Source organism: Jaculus jaculus, chromosome 6, assembly GCF_020740685.1.
Source record: "Jaculus jaculus isolate mJacJac1 chromosome 6, mJacJac1.mat.Y.cur, whole genome shotgun sequence".
Lineage (NCBI taxonomy): Eukaryota > Metazoa > Chordata > Mammalia > Rodentia > Dipodidae > Jaculus > Jaculus jaculus.
This window is the reverse complement of record NC_059107.1, coordinates 88299870-88321270: the sequence shown is the minus strand read 5'-3', so window position 1 is coordinate 88321270 and position 21401 is coordinate 88299870. Positions and strand designations below refer to the sequence as shown.

The following is a 21401-nucleotide window of genomic DNA, read 5'->3' as shown; positions in this document are numbered from 1 at the left end:
AAGTCTTTAATCCCAGCACTCAGGAGGCAGAGGCAGGAGGATTGCCATGAGTTCAAGGCCACCCTGAGACTACATAGTGAATTCTGGGTCAGCCTGGGCTACAGTGAGACCCTACCTTGAAAAAACAAAAAAAAAAGTCTTTATGATTATGACCTAATAGTTTAATTGTAGTGATCTTGTAACCAACTAGGAAAAGAAGAAATAATCTGACATTTCAAAATGCCAGACATTGTTTAAAATGACAGTGCCATGTGTGAGCTTGCCAAAGGCACAACATGGCTTGCAACAGTTCACAGCAGGATGGGGTGTTGTCTGTTTGAACTTCTAGAGTTTTGTCTTCAAATGTGTTCTCACATTTCATGTTCAAATAGGCTGCATGGTCTATGAAAAGCTTGGAGAACAAGTCTTTGGCACCACAGGGAAGCTGGTGATCTTCGGAGCTACCTCTCTACAGAACACTGGAGGTAAAAGGATATGTTTTTCTATACATAACTTACATGTGTGTGAATATCGTGGTCTTTTCTAAGTTTGGTAGCTGGGTGTCCACATGAAATTTAGTATAATTCAAAGTTAGAATCCTTGGTGTTAAGATGACACATGGATAGAAGGCATACTTAGAGGCAAATACAGTGCATGGATAGTTAAAGCCATCTGTGTATCTTGCTACAGGTGAGCCTGGGAACCGGCTGGCATCTTTATGTAGCATGCAACATGAGTCTTGGTATCATCTTTCTAAAAATGTTCTCATTTTCCTCCAGCAATGCTTAGCTACCTCTTCATAGTAAAAAATGAACTTCCCTCTGCCATAAAGTTTCTCATGGGAAAAGAAGAGGAATTTTCGTAAGTGAAAGAAAAGACCCTTGTATTTTTGTATGTGTGTGTGATATAACTGAAGTGACTTTAGCTTAAATGCATGCTGGCCAGATCTTGTTTCATGAAAATTTTAGAAGCAAAAATTTTGCTAGACTTTTTCCCTTGTCATTTCAACAATAAATTTCTTTGGGATGATGTACATGGAAGAAGAAGTAGGGAGAATCGTTTGAATGTGGACATGAAAAGGTGAATTCATTGGTCATGCTGCAATTGGTAGATGCTGTGTTTTCCCAAGGGCCTGAAATCTATATCTAGTTTCTGTGAAATAGATCGGCTATGGACTATTTTTAACACAGAAGTAGAACATGCAAAGAAAAAAAAATGAAGACCCTAGCCTCTTTCTTAAGGAAGTCTTAGCAATTTGGGGGCAAAATTCACATGAACTAACATCATTAAAAATGTAGCTCACACACAAAAAAAGTAACTCACCATGGAAAATGCTTCCAGTTAACATTTGGCACAGCAATTATGTTTTGACTCATTGTTTAAGAGTTCTTGTCAGCCTTAGTTCTCTGCTTTCCTTCAAGAGAGAACTGTAGAAGCCAGGGTTCTCAGTGATACATGCTAAGAATTCAAGGTCAATCCCAAGAGGGCCAGGGAAAGAGAATTGCCTACCTGTGGTGACTTGATTCTTGCTACTATCCAAGCAAAACAAAAAGGAACTTTCTCTTTAAATAATTGATAGGACAAGTTGTAATCTGACAGAATGCAATGTATGCATTCAGCTTTGAAGCCACATAGATAATTCATAAGAATGCCACATTTAACCAGGGGGGGGAGAGAGATAGAAAAAGAAAACCATTCTTCCATTACATGAGAAGCAGGAGCAAGGGAGTAGTGTTGGTTTCAAGTGTTTGATGAATAAGCATGAAAAAGTGAATGATCAACAATACCATAAAAATTAAAATGCATTTTACAATTTTATATTTGAGGGCTGAAGGGATTGCTTAGTGGGTAAGGTGTTTGCCTGCAAAGCCAAAGGACCTAGGTTCTATTCCCAGAACCCACATTAGCCAGATGGAGGCACATGCATCTGGAATTCATTCACAGTGGCTGGAGGCCCTCATGTGCCCATTCTCTCTCTCTCTCTCTCTGAAAAATAAATAATAAAATATTTAAAATTTTATCTTTGAGAGAAGAAAAATGTCACTTTCTAAATGAAAGCTATAACTTTGCTGCTTCTCTGCCTTTCAGAACCTGGTATGTGGATGGCCGGGTCCTGGTGGTGCTGGTTACCTTCGGCATCATTCTTCCTCTTTGTCTCTTGAAGAACTTAGGTGAGGAAAGATCTTGGCCTTATCTTGGTCCTTCAAATGCCCAGATGAATCAGAACTATAAAAAGGAACCATTCTTCCCTGTTTTCACTTATCATGATAATGATGAGATGAATCCTAAATAGCAAGTGTTAATCATGCCTGATGTTAATGTGAAATAAAACACTGAGTATGTGACTTCTGAGCAGTCTCTCTACTGAGCTGGAGAAGACTCTGCTTAAGTTGTCCAGGCTAGTCTCAACCTCAAAATCCTCCTGCCTCAGGCTCCTAAGTAGCTGACATTACAGGTATCTGCTACCACTCCTGGCTTGAGGTTAAAAATACTTTGATTATTTAGACCAGCAGATTTCAAATCTAATATCAAGGCATAGCAGAAGTTTTATAAATCATTCTTCCATGAAGAGTCTCACTGACTTCCCTTGCTAAAGGGAGAAAAAAAAAAATGGCCAATGAACTCTAAGAAATCCATTTGGTTTTAACATTTGTTTTTATTCTTATGCTTGAAGACAAGTATGCCCAGAGTTATGGAAATTTCATACATTCAACAATGAGGGCAGATTTCCATCTGGTCAAAAGCCTCTAAATGTATTGTCTTTAAATATGGGCTAGTTCAAGGCAAAATTTTGGATTAGCGTTCTTCCAGAAGTAATTATGAACTACAGTTTCTTGTCTTGGTTTGGTTAAGAAATGTCAGAGCTTTATAGATTCTTTGGAATTTCTAAGTCGATTTTTAAACTCCTTGACTTTTTGCTTTCTGGATTTCTATAGGCTTTTCTGTGCCTACAGAGGTAGTTTGTGTAGAGAAAGGTTCTTCCTCAGGGATGAGAGCAGTACAGTTCCCAGGAGGCCACTCCACCATGCCGGAGGTTCTGGCAGCCAGCTGGAGCTCTCCCGAGCATTCTAAGGGGATAGAGAAAGATCCTCAGGTACTCCATTTATGCCTAGAAATCCCTAGCATGTACTCTAAGTGCCTCTCATTAGCAGAGAAGTATCATGACTGACATGCACACAGGAAATACACAAGAAAGCACTAACAAGATGGATGCAGTAAATGAACTTAACATAGAACTCAGTTGAGTATCCCAACAGAGACTAAGAGCCAAACCCAGAAGGCTGCTTTCCCTGGATTCTGGTAATTCTGCCAGGGATCTCTAGAATCAAAACATATAATATAATGCTGTTATCCAAATCTTATTTTTGCCAAATAGAGTAGCAACTATCAAATATGTATTCAACTAGGCATGTGTGTATATTATGAGAGCTCCAAATAATGCTTGAAATAATTCATTCAAAGAAATAAGGTACTTATCAAAATAATCCCTTTTGTTTTACTTTTTTTCCAGGGTATCTTGGCTACACTAGTGGTTTTTCCTTAAGCTGTATGGTATTTTTCCTGATAGTGGTAAGTCCTGATTAAATGATTGGTTTAACTTTGACTTTGGACAAGGTCTTGTAATAGTTACTTATGATTTTGCTTTAATGAAATCTATGTTTATTCCCCCATATTTTTTATTCCAGGTTATCTATAAGAAGTTTCAAATTTCCTGTATTGGTTCAGAGCTAAATTCAACAATGAATGCTAGTGTAACAGACATGTGTACACCAAAATATGTGACCTTCAATTCAAAGGTAAGTTTTCTTATCATTTAAAAATAAATATGTGCCGGGTGTGGTGGCGCACGCCTTTAATCTCAGCACTCGGGAGGCAGAGGTAGGAGGATTGTCATGAGTTCAAGGCCACTCTGAGATGACAGAGTAAATTCCAGGTCAGCCTGGACCAGAGTGAGACCCTACCTCGAAAAACCAAAAAAAAGAATAAATAAATAAATAAATAAATATGAGTTGGGTGTGGTGGTACATGCCTTTAATTCCAGCACTTGGGAGGTAGAGGTAGGCAAATTGCTGTGAGCTCAAGGCCAGCCTGACATTACATAGTGAATTCCAGGTTAGCCTGGGCTAGAGTGAAGCCCTACCTTGAAAAACCAAAAAGAATAAATAAAGAAAATAAATGAATAAATAGAATAAATAAATGAAAATAAGCAAATTAAAATCTAGTTTTCAGTAAAATATACAAAGAGACAGGAAATTATGGCCCATTCTTAGAAAAATAAATAAATCAATGTGAGTATCCACAGAGCTGGAGTTATCAGACAATGGTATCACAAGAAATACGTTCAAAGAACTGAAAAAGCCAGGCATGGTAGCATGTGCCTTTAATCCCAGCACTTGGGAGGTAGAGGTAGGAGAAATGCCATGAGTTTGAGGATACCTTAAGACTACACAGTGAATTCCAAGTTAGCCTGGGCCAGAGTGAGACCTTATCTTGAAAAGAAAAAAAAAAGGAAGGGCTGGAGATGGCTCAGGGGCTAAGAGCACTTTCTGTGCAAGCACGAGGGCCTGAAGATGGCTGCGAGACTGCTGCAGTTTGATCCTCAGAACCCACATAAACAGCTGGTACAAGGAACAGAGAACTAAGAATGGCTATGGCTTCTGAGAAAGAGAAAAAAATGGCAAACTCTAAAAACATTAAGAGACTCTGTCTCAAATAAGACCAGGTGGAGGAGGGATGAAGTTGGAGACCCAACATTCTGCTCCAGCCGCCACAGGTAAGCACACAGGGCATTGCATGGGCACATACACGTGCATACTGCCACACACATAGCAATAACATGAATATGTTTTTAGTCAAGAACAGTATCTTTATCATGCTAGCACTTATATCATTTTGAATGTATTCATTAAGAGAATAGATGGTTCCTTTGCTTCTATATTTCACAATCCATTTAGATACTTTTGAGAAATACGCAAATATATTTGTCACACACTCACACTCTGCCTGGCTTAGAACAACCTTACACATTTTCCGTGAAAAATTTCTCTTTGGATAATTGTCTCAGCTTCTCTCTTCCTATGTAGAGTACTGGTATGATGTTTTAAAAAGCAGACTGATAACATCTTTAGCCTACTCATTCTCGTGATGGTGGCAGAAAAGAATAGCACAAACTTCCTCAGTTTACACAGTTAAAATATAGATACTGCCCAAATGGGCACTACACAAATCTTCACTCTACCTAAGGGTAATTGGTAGCATGGGAAACAGTGGTCTCCGCAGTCAGTCAGGCTTGGATGGAAATCCTCAGGCAGGACATGCAATCCCTGTATGAAAATGAGGACTCTGTGTTTTACAGTATTCTGCTGGAAGGTACCTGGTACAGTTAACATAAGAAATGTATTACTTCTCTCTTACCAACTTATTGTTGCATGCAAAGTTATACTGAGTTTGAGAGTTTAACATAAAATTTTAATGTAAGAAAATAATACATTCTTTATAACTACAAAATTATATTCAAAGTAGTGAACTTTGAAAATAATAGTTTTAGATGCTGTCATTTAAATATGTTCTGGGCAAATCACCTAACTTGTCAGAGGGAGTCAGAGAAAAATAATAGAATGGCCAGTGGTCTCAGTTGCCATGGGGAACTAGCAAGACAATGTACAGAAAGTGTCATGTCTCTGGCCAGTGCCCCATACACATGGGTACTGCTGTGCTGGGTTACTTAAAACTTGCCATACTGACTAGGAATGTGGCTTAACTAGCATCCATACAGCTCTGGGTTCATTTCCCAGCACCATATAAAAACTGCGGATGGTAGCACATGCCTGTAATCCCAGTACTTGGTAGGTAGAGGCAGGAGGATCAGAGCGTCAAGATCATTGTCAGCTACCTAGTGAGTTCAAGGCCAACCTGAGCTACATGAGACTGTTAAAGCTGGGCAGTGGTGGTGCACGCCTTTTATCCCAGCACTTGGGAGGCAGAGGTAGAGGGATCGCTGTGAGTTCGAGGCTACCAGGCTAGCCTGGGCTAGAGTGAGACCTTACCTCAAAAAACAAACAAACAAACAAAAAGGAACTGTTAAAAAGAGTCTCAAAATTTAAAAAAAACAAAAACATAAAAGCAAGATCCAAAACCCCTCTGTCAGAAGTGCCTAATGGCTCAGCTAGATAAGCCTTTTTAGGAGAACCACTCTTCTGAGACCAAAACCCTCCTGATAAGCACATAATCCAGGGCTGCTAAAGGGCTGTCAGATAAAGGCAGCTCAGAAATACTGGGGCTGCATAATTTTAATGGTAAGGAATGTCTTTCCTTAATGCATATTATTTTCTTTTAAATAGACCGTGTATGCACTCCCAACCATTGCATTTGCTTTCGTCTGCCACCCCTCCGTGCTGCCCATCTACAGCGAGCTCAAAGAGTAAGACCTATTCCACTGTGAGAAGTTCTGTGTGAGCATAAGCAGATCTGTCATCTGACTGCAGCGTTTATTTACAAGATATTCTGCCCTTCTTGAGCAAGTTCTGCCCAAAAGCTACACTATTTTTTGGCCACAAATATAAAGTGACCAACCATGTGGGATTTTTAATTTCCTGTTGTGTTACTTAGTAATTTGTGTTATTTAGTAGATATTACCTGTTTACATTGATTTTTGTCACATGATGGCTTTACAAGTGAGTTAATCTTCAGGCAAGTCTATAAAGTACAAAATACATTCTCTCTCTCTCTCTCTCACTCTCTTTCGATGCAGTATATCATGTAGCCCAGTTGAACTCAAACTTACTATGTAGCTGAGGATGACCTTAAATTCCTGATCCTCCTGCCTCCACTCCCCAAGTGCTGGAATCATAGGCATGTGACATCATGTACAACCTAAATGCATCATCTCTGACTCACTTGTGGGTTTGAGTGGAAAAGGCTGATAAATCAGACAATAATAAATTAATGTCATGGCATAAAAATAAAACTGTTGGGCTGGAGAGATGGCTTAGCGGTTAAGCGCTTGCCTGTGAAGCCTAAGGACCCCGGTTCGAGGCTCGGTTCCCCAGGTCCCACGTTAGCCAGATGCACAAGGGGGCGCACGCGTCTGGAGTTCGTTTGCAGAGGCTGGAAGCCCTGGCGCGCCCATTCTCTCTCTCTCCCTCTATCTGTCTTTCTCTCTGTGTCTGTCACTCTCAAATAAATAAATAAAATTTAAAAAAATAAAAATAAAAAAAAAAATAAAACTGTTGTACATTTGAAATTGTTAGGATGATTTTATGTATTTTTATTTATTTACTTTATTTGAGAGTGAGAAATAGAGGCAGATAGAGAGAATGAAAAAAAGAATGCAAGAAGAAAAGTAAAACTGACAAAAAGAGAGAGAGAGAATGGGCATGCCAGGGCCTTCAGCCACTGCAAACAAACTCCAGATGCATGTGCCACCTTGTGCATCTGGCTTACATGGGTACTGGGGAATTGAACCTGTAGGTAAGTGCCTTAACTACCAAGCCATCTTTCCAGCCCAATTATATGGATTTTTATTTTTCTCCTCTTTTGGTTTTGTTTGAGGTTTTTTGGTTTTTGTTTTGTTTTTGGCTTGGCTATTTTTATTTTTGTGGTTTTTTTCTTGAGGTGGGCAACTGCCTTCAAACTCACAAAACGACCTCAGTCTTCTGACTGCTGGGATTGTAGGCAGGTACCACCATACCTCGATTTCCATGTCTTACTTTTGATTGTTTTAAAGATGAATAAAGGTCTGTTTGTAAATTTCTTGTGTGTCCTCTATTTAGCTTCCTGTTAGCAGACTTATTCTATATCAAAATGGTTGTTTTGGCATAGTCTTAAACTCAAAAGGGGACCTGTGCCATGGCTGTGTATTTCCATTTTGAGATTACACAGTTGAGGTCACAGCAGTGAGTTCCCTCTCAATCCTTCACCTTTCATGTTTAATCAGTACAGGGTAAAATTGTGTACATACATGCCTATGTCTGTGCACATGTTCTTCACACCTTAACATTCTTGTTGATAGAGTATTTAAATGTGTCATTCAAACTTCACCTTTGGGGCTGGAGATGGCACAGCACTTAAGGCGCTTGCTTGCAAAACCTAACAACCTGGATTCTATTCCCCAGTACCCATGTAAAGCCAGATAAACAAAGTGGTACATGTATCTGGAGTTTGTTTGCAGCAGCTAAAAGCCCTGGCATGCCCATTCTCTGTCTCTCTTCTCTCTTTCTCTGCTTGCAAATAAATAAATACAATTTTTTTTTTTAAAAAGTAGCTGGGCATGGTGGCACACACCTTTAATCCCAGCACTCAGGAGGCAGAGGTAGGAGGATTGCCATGAGTTTGCGGCTACACTGTGTTGCAGTCAGGTTCGCATTGCTGGTAGAAATTACCTAACTAGAGCAGTTTGTGGGGAAAAGAGGTTTATTTTGGGTTATGGGCTTGAGGGGAAGCTCCACAATGGCAGGGGGAAATGATGGAATGAGCAGAGGGTGGACATCATCCCCTGGCCAATTTAAGGTGGACAACAGGGACTGGAGAGTGTGCCAAACACTGGCAAGGGGAAACTGGCTCTAACACCCATAAACCTGCCCCTAGCAATACTGTGCCTCCAGGAGACATTAATTTCCAATTGCTATCAGCTAGGTAAACTAGCATTCAGAGTACCTAAGTTTATGGGAGACACCTGAATCAAACCACCACACCCTGAGACATCATAGTGAATTCCAGGTCAGCCTGAGCTAGAGTGAGGCCATACCTTGAAACAACAAAAATAAAATTAAATAAATTAAAAAAATAAACTTAACTTCTTTTTTTTTTTTTTGGAGGGGGGTTAGAGGTAGGGTTTCACTCTAGTCCAGGCTGACCTGGAATTCACTACATAGTCTCAGGGTGGCCTTGAACTCACGGCGATCCTCCTACCTCTGCCTCCTGAGTACTGGGATTAAAGGCGTGCACCACCACGTCCAGCTTAAATTTAATTTCTTAATCTGAATAGTCCAGCATTTAGTTTGTATTGTTCTCAAGTATGTCTTCAGTTTTCTTTGTTCTGTAGGCCCATACCTAATGTTGCTTGATGGGTTTAGGAAGTTAAAACCCAAGCAACAGCATTGGGCAGAATGCCTGAGGCCAAGCTCTAGCTCTGTCTTGGTCCCGGGTGGGGGTGGGGGGGTGGCTGGGAGAAAGAACATTTGACTTTTTTTTCTGTCCTTTTTACTCTGAGCAGGTCAGTGCTGAAATCATAACAATCGCCAATACTAGAGAGCACTGTCTGGCTTTCGGGCAAGAACGTGATGTTCTTTGAAGAGCCCAGGGAAGGTCACTCAAGGAGTATAATTCATGGTTCTGTCTCACAGCACCCATTTGATATTATAAAAGTTATTTTAAGCCAGTATAACTGCTCATTTGAGCAGGCCAGGTGTGTCCTAACCTGAGGAAGGAATTTAAGCTAGTATATTGTTTAGGGTGAACCTGGGAGTGTTAAGCTAATAACATGATTTTTAATTGTTTTCAGTCGATCACAGAAAAAAATGCAGATGGTTTCAAATATCTCCTTTTTCGCCATGTTTGTTATGTACTTCTTGACAGCCATTTTTGGCTACTTGACATTCTATGGTAAGTAACATTTGTGGTTCATATTTATCCATATTTGTAATTAAATTAGTAAAAATCAATGCTAAATTAGCCTTGAGGTCAAAAAATACAACCAAATTACCCACTGGTTTTCTGGATTTTTTTCCCATCATAGCAAATGGCATGTTCCTTTTACATATTCATGCAAACTGTATAATAGAATGATTGCTCAAAAAATATACTGTCATTTTTTTCTCTTAATTCTGTCCTTAAAAAAATTGCATTTTAGAATCATGCTATTTTTACTTAGGAAAGTTTAACAGTACATCAGATAAGGCTTTCCTAACTGACACTGTGAATTGGGTCAGATTCCATTAATAGAAAAGAGAGACAGAGACAGATCCAGAAAGTGAGAAGCAAAGCAAATGCACTCATGACACTCTGTGGTAATTAAAAATAAAATTTCTAATTGTTCACCAGAACTTGGAGCCCTGCAAAAAAGGGGGAGGGGGGAGGCGGTGATGTGGAAAGTGAGAAAAAAATAAAATCTGAGAAGGAAAACAGGTTTCTTTGTGCACTCCTGGCCCTGTTTGAAGCGATTACCTGCATTCACTTCATCTTCAAGTTATTTACAGCTGTGTGACCCTCTGTCACCAGCATTGTCAGTGGGAGACTAATTTAAATATATACATTTCAGTCTTTTCTATTAAGTGATATTTCTTTGAGGCATTTTTCCCATAAATGCCTCAAAATTTAAATATATTTACAAATCATCTCAGCTTAGAGAAAGGCTACCTTTATAAGTTACATTATCATTTTCATAAGCAATAGAGGATAGTATTGTATAATAAATCCATAACTGTCACAGCTAGCTTTTTTATACAGAAATGCTGCTTTATGTGTATGATAAATAGAGGAAGACACCTCCAAATGTGCACACACAAGATGGGCATCTTGCACACAAACCAAACTGCACATCCTACACACACACACACACACACACACACACACACACACACACACAGTATTCTCAGGGTTCTGCAGTCACAGGCTGGGGTGGGTAGAGGGAAAGAGAAAGGAGAACTGATGTTCAAGCCTTGAGTTTTCTTTGTAAACCCATTTTGTCCACCTACAATAGAACAACAAACCCTTTTATACTTTTAGATTGAAATGTCACACCCACTAAGGCTCAGGGAATTTGGGGGAAGAGGTAGTGGAAATATTGGAAGAGCCACAGAGTGGGAAGGAATGCACAGAGGCATTGCCCCCCCCACACACACATACATAATGACTGACTGCTGCTGTCACAACTCATAACCCATAACTCCATGGTGAATACCAGAAACCCTGCTGAGGAGGACCCTCACTGGAATGGGGCAGGGAGGAGGAGAATGGTACCAACACATGATGTGTCCATACAAAGTTTCCACTTTATAAAAAAAAGAAAAGTCTTGGGCTTGCCTGCAAAGCCAAAGAACCAAGGTTTGATTGCCTAGGACACATGTGAGCCAGATGCACCAGGTGAAACATGCATCTGGAGTTCATTTGCAGAAGCTGAAGGCCCTGGCATGCTCATTCTCTCTCTCTCTCTCTCTCTCTCTCTCTCTCTCTCTCTCTCTCTCTCTCTGTCTCTCTCTCTCTCTCTCTTTCTATTAAATAAATAAAAATGATTTTTTTAAGTTTTGGCTATTTTTAAGGCTATGAATTTTGAATCAAGAAATTACAACTGGGCTGAAGAGATGGCTTAGTGGTTAAGGTGCTTGCCTGAAAAGCCTAAGAACTTATGTTTGAATCTCCAGGTCCCACATAGCCAGACACACAGTGACACAAGCATGCAATGTTGCACATGTGCACACGTCTGGAGTTTGTTTGCAGTGGCTGAAGGCCCTGGCATGCCCATTATGTTTCCTATGCCTCTTTCTCTCTCAAAATAAATAGTAAAAAAAGAAATTAGAACTAATGATATTTTCATTATAACATCTGGATCCTTTTTTAGAAACTGAAACCATGCTCTATGGTACAGATTAGAATTTGAAGTCCTCACCAGGTGTGGAGGCATGCACCTTTAATTTCAACCCTTGGGAGACAGGGATAGGAGGATCACTGTGATTTTGAAGCCAGCCTGAGACTACATAGTGAATTTCAGTCCAGCCTGTGCTATAGCAAGACCCTACTTCAAAAAAGAAAACAACAACAACAAAAAGAATTTGAAGTCCTTGCCTGGACCCTTGAGATGGAGCATTGATGAGCACTTGAAGGGATGAGTGCCGCACAGGGAAATGTAGTCTCAAGAGAAAGCATTTGCCTGCTCAGCATTGGTAATCTTTGAGATATACTCTCTGCAGTTGTGGGTTGAGGAAAAGTCAAAGTATTACATAAAGTAAATACTGATTTATAAGAAAAACATCTGTGGAGGAGAAGAATTCTTTCCTAGTGGTTATGTTAGCTTATCCTTTGTTTGGCCAGGAAGGTGAGTCACACAGTAAAAGATGGAAGGAAAGACACTATTGGCTTGAAATCCCACAGCAAGGTGGAGGCTGCTTGGAGCTGGATGAAGAAGGGCTTTGTGCTTCACATATGTGTACGTGCAACTTAACACAGACCGACAGCTTCTTCTAGCCATGCCTTTATACTCCTGCTAGCTGAAGTGACATGTGCACAGTGACCCTGTCTCACATGGCATGTTTCTCTCACCTTTACAAATTGTTCCAATGGATGCTTCAAAACATTGCCTCCCTGGCTCTTTGTAGATTCTTAGTTGTTTAGGAAAATGGCATTTAGCAGTGTACTTTGTCTCCCTTTCAGACCCTTTACTTTCTGTTGTTTCAGAAAATGTGCAGTCAGACCTCCTTCACAAGTACCAGAGCAAAGACGACATTCTTATCCTGACCGTGCGGCTGGCTGTCATTGTGGCTGTCATCCTCACAGTGCCTGTGTTATTTTTCACAGTGAGTAAGAGGCACTAGGGTAATCGGAGAAAAGATGAGTTCTTGCCTTGCCTGCTGCCTGCAGGAGCCATTCCAGAAGATCCCTGGCATGGGTGACTTCCCTGGCCATTGGCATGTGGGTCAGCCCAAGTCTCCACAAACTTGGGCAACAGGTCTGATCTGTGAGGTAGTGCAGCCTCCATGGGCTGAATTTGATTGTTCAGCCCCTTTCAGAAAAATGGGGATAAAATGGTTACATCTCAGTTCTACCTGACAGGAGACCATAGAGACAAGAAAAGATCAGTAAAACTTATTTAAAACAAATAAATAAGCACACCCAAATAAAACTTAACTATTCACACATGGAAAATACTTTCCATCCAGTCCCCATACCTCCAAAATTGTTCATCTATCTCTAACTTCTCTAGATATTAGCAAAACATTTCAGAAATTCTATGCACCAAGAAATCAGTGATTCTGCTGAGAAATGTGAAGGTAGATGTGCTCTTTAGACCCTTATAGAGTCTTCATTTGTTTTTCTCGTAGGTTCGGTCTTCTTTATTTGAGCTGGCTAAGAAGACAAAATTCAATTTATGCCGCCATGTCTCAGTTACCTTTGTACTCTTGGTTATTATCAACTTGTTGGTGATCTTCATACCATCCATGAAGGATATTTTTGGAGTTGTAGGTATGGTTTTGTGACTTAGCAGATAATTAGCCTCTAATATATAGCAGCTGCTTACAGTAAAATTTCACAATGACAACCCTGAACTACTTTTTTTTAATTTTGCAGGAGTGACATCTGCTAACATGCTCATTTTCATTCTTCCTTCATCTTTGTATTTAAAAATCACAAACCAGGATGGGGATAAAGGCACTCAAAGAATCTGGGTATGTCTCCCACCAGCCACTCTGATTTGATTAGTTTTCCACCTAAAGTTGTGAATAGTCTATCACCCTACCTTTTGATACTACTTTCAGTTGCCTCCAAGGGAGCTTGAGCACTGTAGTTTCCCCTTGGAGAACAAAAGGTCTACATCAGAATCTTCTCCATCCCTCATGGAGTTGTTTCCAGTTTTACTTATATTGTATTTTAGCACGTATTCTGATCCAGGGCGTAGCCTTCTGCGAATGTTTATACTACAGTGTCTCCATAGGGTGATTCTGTCTTTAGTGAGGGACTCAAAGATTCAGTGTAGTCTACTGTTCTGTACGATTTCTGGCCAAGTAGCTCCTTCATGCAACCCAGGGCATATTCAATGCCTTAAATAAAATGTCTCAGCTAGCATAGTCTTGGTTGGACAGAAATGCTTTGGAGCAAGCAGACCTGGATTCAAAATATACCTTTCTATATTGGGATTCTTGTTTCCAGGTGTGGTGAAGTTCAAGGGCATCACTTGGAGACAGTGAGGGGAGCAGGGTGAAGTAGCAGCGACCTGAAGCCCTCCTGCAGCACCATGGTACTTGCCATTGGAGGAAGCTTTCAGCTGGCCTCACAGATAGTGTAAGCACTGAGACTGCACATCTCCTGAGGCTGCAGACTCAGAGGAGAGCCACAGACAGGAGGGGCTCTCCCTGTGCACTTAGGAAAGGCGTTATTGATACTGGCAGAAAATCTGGTTCCCCTAGAGAATTATCCCTCAACCCATAAATCCCAAATCTTTTTGACCCTTCTACAGACTCTTCACACAGATGGGGAGGAATGAATCTTTGGGGCAGGCAGTGAAACCTATTCAGATGGAATGTACAAATGGTGGAAGCCTGGTCCCCATGAGCTCTCTAGGCTTCTCTACCCCTGCTCTCATAATTAAACTGGGTCTTCCAGAGGGCTGTTAGGGACTGTCTGAGTAGGCACACTTGGGCGTTAGACTAGCCAGCCCCACTATTTGCCTCCTTTCCTGCCTTGGTTCTCTCCCCATCCAGTTTCCAGGCAGGTCCTTGGCCCTTACAAGGCTCCTTCCCCCTGTAAAGCTCTCCTTAGATATCCTCAAGGCCAGGCAGTGCGTAAGCACATGTTCTCTAGATGCCTGTGCCTTTCATCAGCCCTTCAAGTAACTTAATTTTAGACACCTATTTCCAATTTTCTTGATAAAATTGACTTCGCTTTTATATGTATTTGCTATACTCTTTCAAAAACAATGTTCACCTTACAGTGATAACCTAGGTTGGTAAGTAACAGACAACAAAATGCCCTGGATATATATTTCCCAAAGCTTTTTTAAGAAGTTATATTTGCTAGGTGAGGTGGCACACTCTTTTAATCCCAGCACTTGGGAGGCAGAGCTAGGAGGATCACCGTGAGCTCAAGGCCACCCGGAGACTACATAGTGAATTCCAGGTCAGCCTAGGCTAGAGTGACCATACCTTGAACACCCCTCCCCAAAGTGCACAGTTTTAGAAAATAATTTGACAGTTCAGCAACAGTTGTGATAAACTCCAAATACAAAGGGACACAAAGGGAAAAAGCAAGAATGATTACTTTTCTCCCAGGTACATAAGGAAAATGTTGGCTGCACTGAAAATAATCCATGTTTTTTGTTGCTCCAGGCGGCCCTGTTCTTGGGTCTGGGGGTGCTGTTCTCCTTGGTCAGTATCCCCTTGGTTATCTACGACTGGGCCTGCTCATCGGGCAGTGACGAAGGCCACTAAGACCAGCAAGAAAAGAGAAGCATTCTGATCGGGGCTCACCAAGTCACCACAACACACACATCAGCAACCCCTCATCACTTCTTTTGCAAGTTTACACAAGTGAACAAATGTACATGATAGTTACAATGGAATAACACTTTGGTGTCGAAGCAGACCTATTTCTATAATGGGTCATGTCCCTCTAAGATTTGGGATCTCTTTAGGAATTATGGATTTTTTTCCTCGATTTCATGCAATCCACGTTTCCAGTACTTTCCACAATCAGTTATTTTTCACTGTCCGAACTGTTTCGTGGCTTTGAAATCTCTTAGAACTTTGGAAACATATTCATAAACCCTGCTTCTTTGTTATACATCTATCTATATTATAAAATAATTCGCCTACTGGTGTTCAGCTCTATCTGTACCTTTTTAGAAGAGGAAATAACTTTGAATTGTATATATTTATTTTGCTTTACAGAAGAAAAAATGGTTTCATAAATAAGTTGCCTATTTTGGTTAACATAGCACACAGGGATAACCATAAGAGAGACCTAGGGTTAGTGCCATTGCTGGGTCTGAGCATGCCCAATATTTGAGGCAACTCTGATCACCTAGCAGCCACATGTGGTCCTTCCAAGACCTGCTGGTACTATACCCTGCTTCTACATAGAGATGTTTCCTGTGCATGTCCTCAGCTGGGAAGGGCTGGGGATGGCACTTTGGTAAACATATTAAAATACACATTTGGGTAATCACACAAATGAAGTTCTGTTTCCCCCTTCGCATTTGATGTCAAAGTTACTCAAGGCTGAACCAACTTCTGCTAGGGGGGCTCATGGCACCTGCAGATAAGATTGTCCAGAATGCCTAAGAAAACACTCCATTGATGCACATAGTCTTCAACTTTATGCCTGTATTATTGAAGGAGATACATGTGTTATTAGTTTATAAGCCCAGCAGCATTTAGTCATGTCCCCCAGCTTTTTGCCACAGAGAATAATGTGTACCTAAGTAAAGATAACCTAAGAAAAATCATTCCTGTTTTATATTGTGTACCTTAGGGGAGTCTTTAGAGGACTTATTTTATATCTTTAAATCTAGGTTATTACAAAGTATAAGATTTTTGTATCTTAAATAAGCCTCATTTCTATTTGTTCTCCATTAGCTATCCATTCAGTCTTAAAAACAAACCCTCAGAGATAGTCTTTGTGGAGAACCTCTTTTGAAATCACTGTGTACCTTCCTACCCCCCAAATGGGTAAGACAAGAGGGCCTCTGTACTGTTTCTTCCTCTCTCCTCACCACTCTCTGTCCCATATAGAAGGACAGAGATGCTCAGGCTCTTTTCCTAGATCTAGTACTAAAGAGAACAGAAAGTAACTATAAGAAGACCCAAAATGAAGAGCGCTTTGGACAGGATAGCTAGGAAAGAACTGGTTATCCCTGACGGAACCAGTGCAGCTCTCCCTAAACGGGCTGCTATCTGTGACTGGACTATATCTCGCTTATGTATAGTAAGCGGTGTGCATGCTCCATGAGCCGCTCTCTGCAAACAGGGCTGTGGGAGCTATATGGACTCTGAGTGTATTTTCAAACACAGAAAGGTACCAGTGCACTGAGCAGATTTGTTTCTTGGGATAGGTAGAATCTGACTGCAGACTGTTTGGCAGAGTCCAGTACTTAGCTCTGAATTCTGTTCCTTTCCACTCAGATGCCTAGAAACCTTCACAAGTCCCATGAGAGTCATATGGAGCTGTCCTTTTAGAGACTAGTGTCCTCCCACAGATAAGGCGGGTTTCCCAAAGCACCTGCCATCCTCTTCCAGGGGGAGAAGGAAAGGTTGCTTCTGGTATTGCATCATCATGGCTTTACAACAGTGCTTCAGGATCACATCCCCCTCGGGCTGGAGTTAGGCAAAGAGGTAAGCATGACCTAGATAGGAAAAGCCACAGTCATCTCTGTCCTTTTTCAAAGTGGTTTATAAGTTATAGGAAAATAGAGAAACTAAGCAAGACAATATTCAGCCAACCACTGGAGCTTGAATAGAGAACCAAGTAATGAAGTTATCATTACCTGGGACACATTAATCACATCAATGTGGAACAACTCTGTAGCAGAGTATGTATAATAGTTTGCTCTTATAATGTTATGCTCTTTCTCTCTTTCTCATTATTCTGTAGCAAGTCATTTTACCTTCACAAAGTAACAGCAGAAAACTATCATTAACTCTGGAATGTGTCATGATGTTGGATTTCTAGATTTTATGTATAGGTGCAAGAAATATTTTATTTAAAATATATTTATTTAGAGGAAGCACAGTGTTACTGAGGTCTGTGATAACATGTTTGTAAGACCTCCTTCATATGTTGATCTCAATTTCTTGTTGTCATATGTCAGATATCACAAATTAGGTTCTTGGTTTGTGTGATAGTAGCTGTAAAGTGTACTCTGTTTTAATTCCTTTCAAAATAGGGAACTACTAGCCAAAACATACTGATTTCACAGATTTTTAGGTAAAATTTAAACAGCACAGTCAAATGCAATAGATTTTTTTTTTTCTACTCAATTAGTAGCCAGAAGAGTAGTAGCCCTTAGCCGCAGAAAGCAAAGCGTTCTTCTTTGGTCTCAGCACTGTTCTGCTGGAGCACCGGAATGCTGCGCATTCCTCACTTACTCAGTGTTACTTGCTAGGAACGGGGGTAACAAAACATGCCTAGGAAAATCTACTTTCTAGGCACAGGCCACCCTAACTTATAGGGAAATCATATTCCAAAACTTTGTCAATTGGTTATTTGCATCCTAGAATGTATCTTCTTTTAGAGATTGGGTTATTGGAGGCTAGGTCCCCAGACCAGCTGGAAAAGTGATCAGACTTGTTTTAGATGAAATGGAGTCAGGTAATAGGACTGTAAGAACAAAGTCCCCACATGGACAATAGAGTCTGGGGACAAGTGGTCAGAGTTACCAGTATGTCACCACCTGCTACTGGTGGCATCTGGACTATCGCTCTGTGTGCTGGCCAGAAAGCCTGGTAGTAGGAGGAGGGTGAAAGAGGATGGGGTGGGGGGCTTCTGTGGGGTGTCAGCATCCAGGGACATTCCTCAGTCCGCACCTTTTGTTTCCTTTGAAGCCCTAGGTTTGGATTGGCTGCTTCTGTTTCTATGACCTTTAGCTCCCAGTGTTGACCTCCTTCCCTGCCACTTACATAAAAAGACACTTCTTCTGCCATGTTCCAGCAGGAAGGGTATAGTACACAGCCCTTCTAGTGGCTTCAGTGCTGGTAATCATGATTGAACCATCCAGGAATCCAATGAAAGGCAGCCAACGATCTCCACCTACCTATATTTATAGAGTGTGTTGAGACACAGAAAAGCATTCACAGGGCTGGGTTGCAGTGGGAAAATTCTTCAGTATTTCAGAGGACACCTATGACAGCTACCCTAAGAATGGACTTGAACCTCCAAGCCAGTGTGGCGCCCAGACCAGCACGCCTGTGAAGATATTAGAACGCAGATTCTCAGGCTCTGTAGATACTCTCGTGGCTGCAGAGATCTGTTAACAGACCTCCAGGTGATGTCAGTGGTATCAAGTTGAAGAACCACTGTAAGCTCATTAGTGTCTTTGTCCTGTGCATTGGTCCTGCCTTAGATGACAGGACTCAGGGAGAGGAGGCTTGGGCCCCAGCAGCAAGAACCTCTGTGAGGGTAGGAGAGGGAAGCAATCTGTGGCCCCTTGATGGAAATAACCTATAGGGGCATGAACCTGCCCTTCAGGAAGACTTTGGTCTGAGGCAAGATATGTGAGTTGTTTTTTTTTTAACAGCTATGAAGAGATCAAGGGAAGCTTTTCTTCCCTTTATTTTCTTTATTATTCCTGAGGTACATGAAAGAAAATGCATTTTGTAAACGCAGTCTTACAGGAAATGAGTTCTTGTCAGGAGTGAACTCTCTAGAGTGTTGTGTTCATCATGAGGGTAGTCTGAGTTTTCACCCAGTGGTAGAGTGCTTGCCTGGCACCATAAAATAAATAAGTAAGTAAATAAAACAAATTTTCTCCTGAGCTGTCTATACCACCAAAGGAGCCACACACTGTCCTGAGATGAAAGTAGAGGAAATCCTGCCCCAGCGGGGCACAGGGTGTGGTGGCACTTCTAGGTACATGGGTGATGTGAGCAGATGCTTGATTTTACATCTCTCAGCAAAGCCCATTGGTCCCCTCCATTCATCTGTTTAAATGGCTGGAGGCCAAGAGAGGGCAGACTAAGAATGTATTTCCCCCATTCAAGTAAACACCTGTCCACTTGGAAAAAGAAGAGTATATTACTTAGCAATACTAGGAAGTGGTTTTCCTTAGGGACGGCAAACCTGAGAATCCTTTAGCAACCTGCTTTCTCAAAAACAGAGTAAGTTGTTTATAATGATAGAAAGCTTTGGGATACAACGTGAGGGGTGGCTAACGACTGAAAAATATCACTAAATCTAAAAGTGAAAGTTCTTGAAAATAATGCACAATCTACAAGGTTATAGAAGTCTCCCTTCCTTTGAGTTTCTCTGAGGAAGGGCAATGACACTGGGCCTATCTGTACACAGGTTAGAAGGTGTGTTTTCCGAGGAAGAATCTATGCAGCTGAGGCTTCCTGTAGGAACACTTCATGTGTGTGTAAATATATTGTACATAAATAGGAGGCTGTATATTTTTGCAGTTGTTGATCCACACTGAAATAGAAGTCACTAGTTTCTGCACATAAGAAATACATGTTTTCATGAGTATTAGTGGTTCTGTTTGGGAACTAGAACAATTTCACATTCTCTTCCATAGTTGTCTCAATGTAAACTTCAAATCTAAAACCTTAATTAATTGTTTAGAACAAAGGAATGTCTGAGAAATAGCCACATTGACTTAGTATGCTGGTATTTATGATCAATTATTTCAATGGTAGTTCTTTGAGCTATAAGTAAGGAAGATTTAGAACCAGACCATTTTCATATATAAACAGATGTGCCCCAAGTGACAAATGGTTTCTTTATAAAATCCTGTCATAATTAACACCAATGCCACAACACTGTACTTGTGAAAGCAGAGGTAGGGAGAGATTTTATTTTTCCTCAGAATTGAGTTGATGCATTTCCCCAAGCTTTGGGGTCTTTGGAGAGGAGGGGATGAATATTACTATGAGCACAAATTGAAGGAAAAGAAATCCTGTTATTTTATCAAGTTTTAAAAGTCTTGCATGTTTGCTTTTTCTTTTAGTGTTGACGCCAACACAGACTGTTTTATGTAATTTTCCCCCCAAAACTTGAATCTTAATCATTGATATGTAATCCAGTCTCTAGAGTCCAGTGTATGTATCTTAGACTTCGCCTGAGTCCAGTACATGTAGCACACCACTGTTTTATTCATGGAGAGACCTTGTAAATGAATTTCAGGTAGGCATCTTAAGTGAGTCACAAGTCACAAAATTTTGCCATTTCAGTTAACCAAATAGAGGTTGTTTTTTTTTTTTCTTTTTTCAGGATGTGGTGTAAATAAAGAAATGTAAGAAGTTCTGTTCTATAACTGCTCTGTTAACATAGTTTTTAAACATTAAAATGTGAACTAAAAGTATTTACAAACCTTGTGTTGATTTGGGGATGCAGTTGTGACTGGGCAGTCGAGTACTGTCTGCTTTACAGAGTGCCTGGGGGAAGAACTGTGTATATGCCATGGCTCTAGATCATGGAAGTTTATCTTTAAGAACCGAAACTTTAGCTGGGTCTTGTGTGCATTGCCTTTAATCCCAGCACTTGGAAGTCTGAGATAGTGGGCTGGAGAGGTTCAGACCAGCCTGGGCTACACATTGAGACCATATATATACTCGTATATATATTAAATTAGATTGGAATCTGTCTAGTCTAATACATATCATCTATTTCTCCATTCTTCATAATCAGAGTAGGTTGAATTTAATGTTCTCTTTTTTAAGCCAAGCTCGTATTTTTAATATGAGTGTTGATTTCAGTTCATTTTTTACATTTTTATTTATTTATTTGAGAGAGACAGAGAAAGAGGCAGATAGAGAAAATGAGCACACCAGAGCCTCTTGCCACTGCAAGTGAACTCCAGAGACATGGCCCATATTGTACATCTGGCTCTACGTGAGTACTGGCAAGTCGAACCTGGGCCATCAGGCTTTATGAGCAAGTGCCACTAATTACTGAGCCATCTGTCCAGCCCCCTCAATTTCAATTTCTGTCCTCTTTTGTAGAAGGCACTGTACCCACATCACAACTACCCCAAAAATGGGAAATTTACATATCTCTTGGAA

At 40.7% G+C, this 21401-nt stretch overlaps 1 protein-coding gene across 4 annotated transcripts in view; it reads left to right on the top strand.

Annotated features, from left to right (window-relative positions):
- Positions 1-20701, top strand: part of Slc38a1 (solute carrier family 38 member 1) — a 76173-nt gene extending 55472 nt beyond the window's left edge. For all 4 annotated transcript variants that reach the window (XM_045152002.1, XM_045152000.1, XM_045152003.1 and 1 more), the window contains exons 6-16: positions 372-464; positions 759-840; positions 2068-2150; positions 3491-3549; positions 3666-3776; positions 6321-6400; positions 9482-9582; positions 12370-12488; positions 13014-13155; positions 13261-13358; positions 15015-20701. In XM_045152002.1, coding sequence (XP_045007937.1) covers positions 372-464; positions 759-840; positions 2068-2150; positions 3491-3549; positions 3666-3776; positions 6321-6400; positions 9482-9582; positions 12370-12488; positions 13014-13155; positions 13261-13358; positions 15015-15116 — 1070 coding nt within the window. In that variant the 3' untranslated portion in view covers positions 15117-20701. The remainder of the gene's footprint in view (positions 1-371; positions 465-758; positions 841-2067; positions 2151-3490; positions 3550-3665; positions 3777-6320; positions 6401-9481; positions 9583-12369; positions 12489-13013; positions 13156-13260; positions 13359-15014) is intronic.
- Positions 20702-21401: the final 700 nt, after the last annotated feature.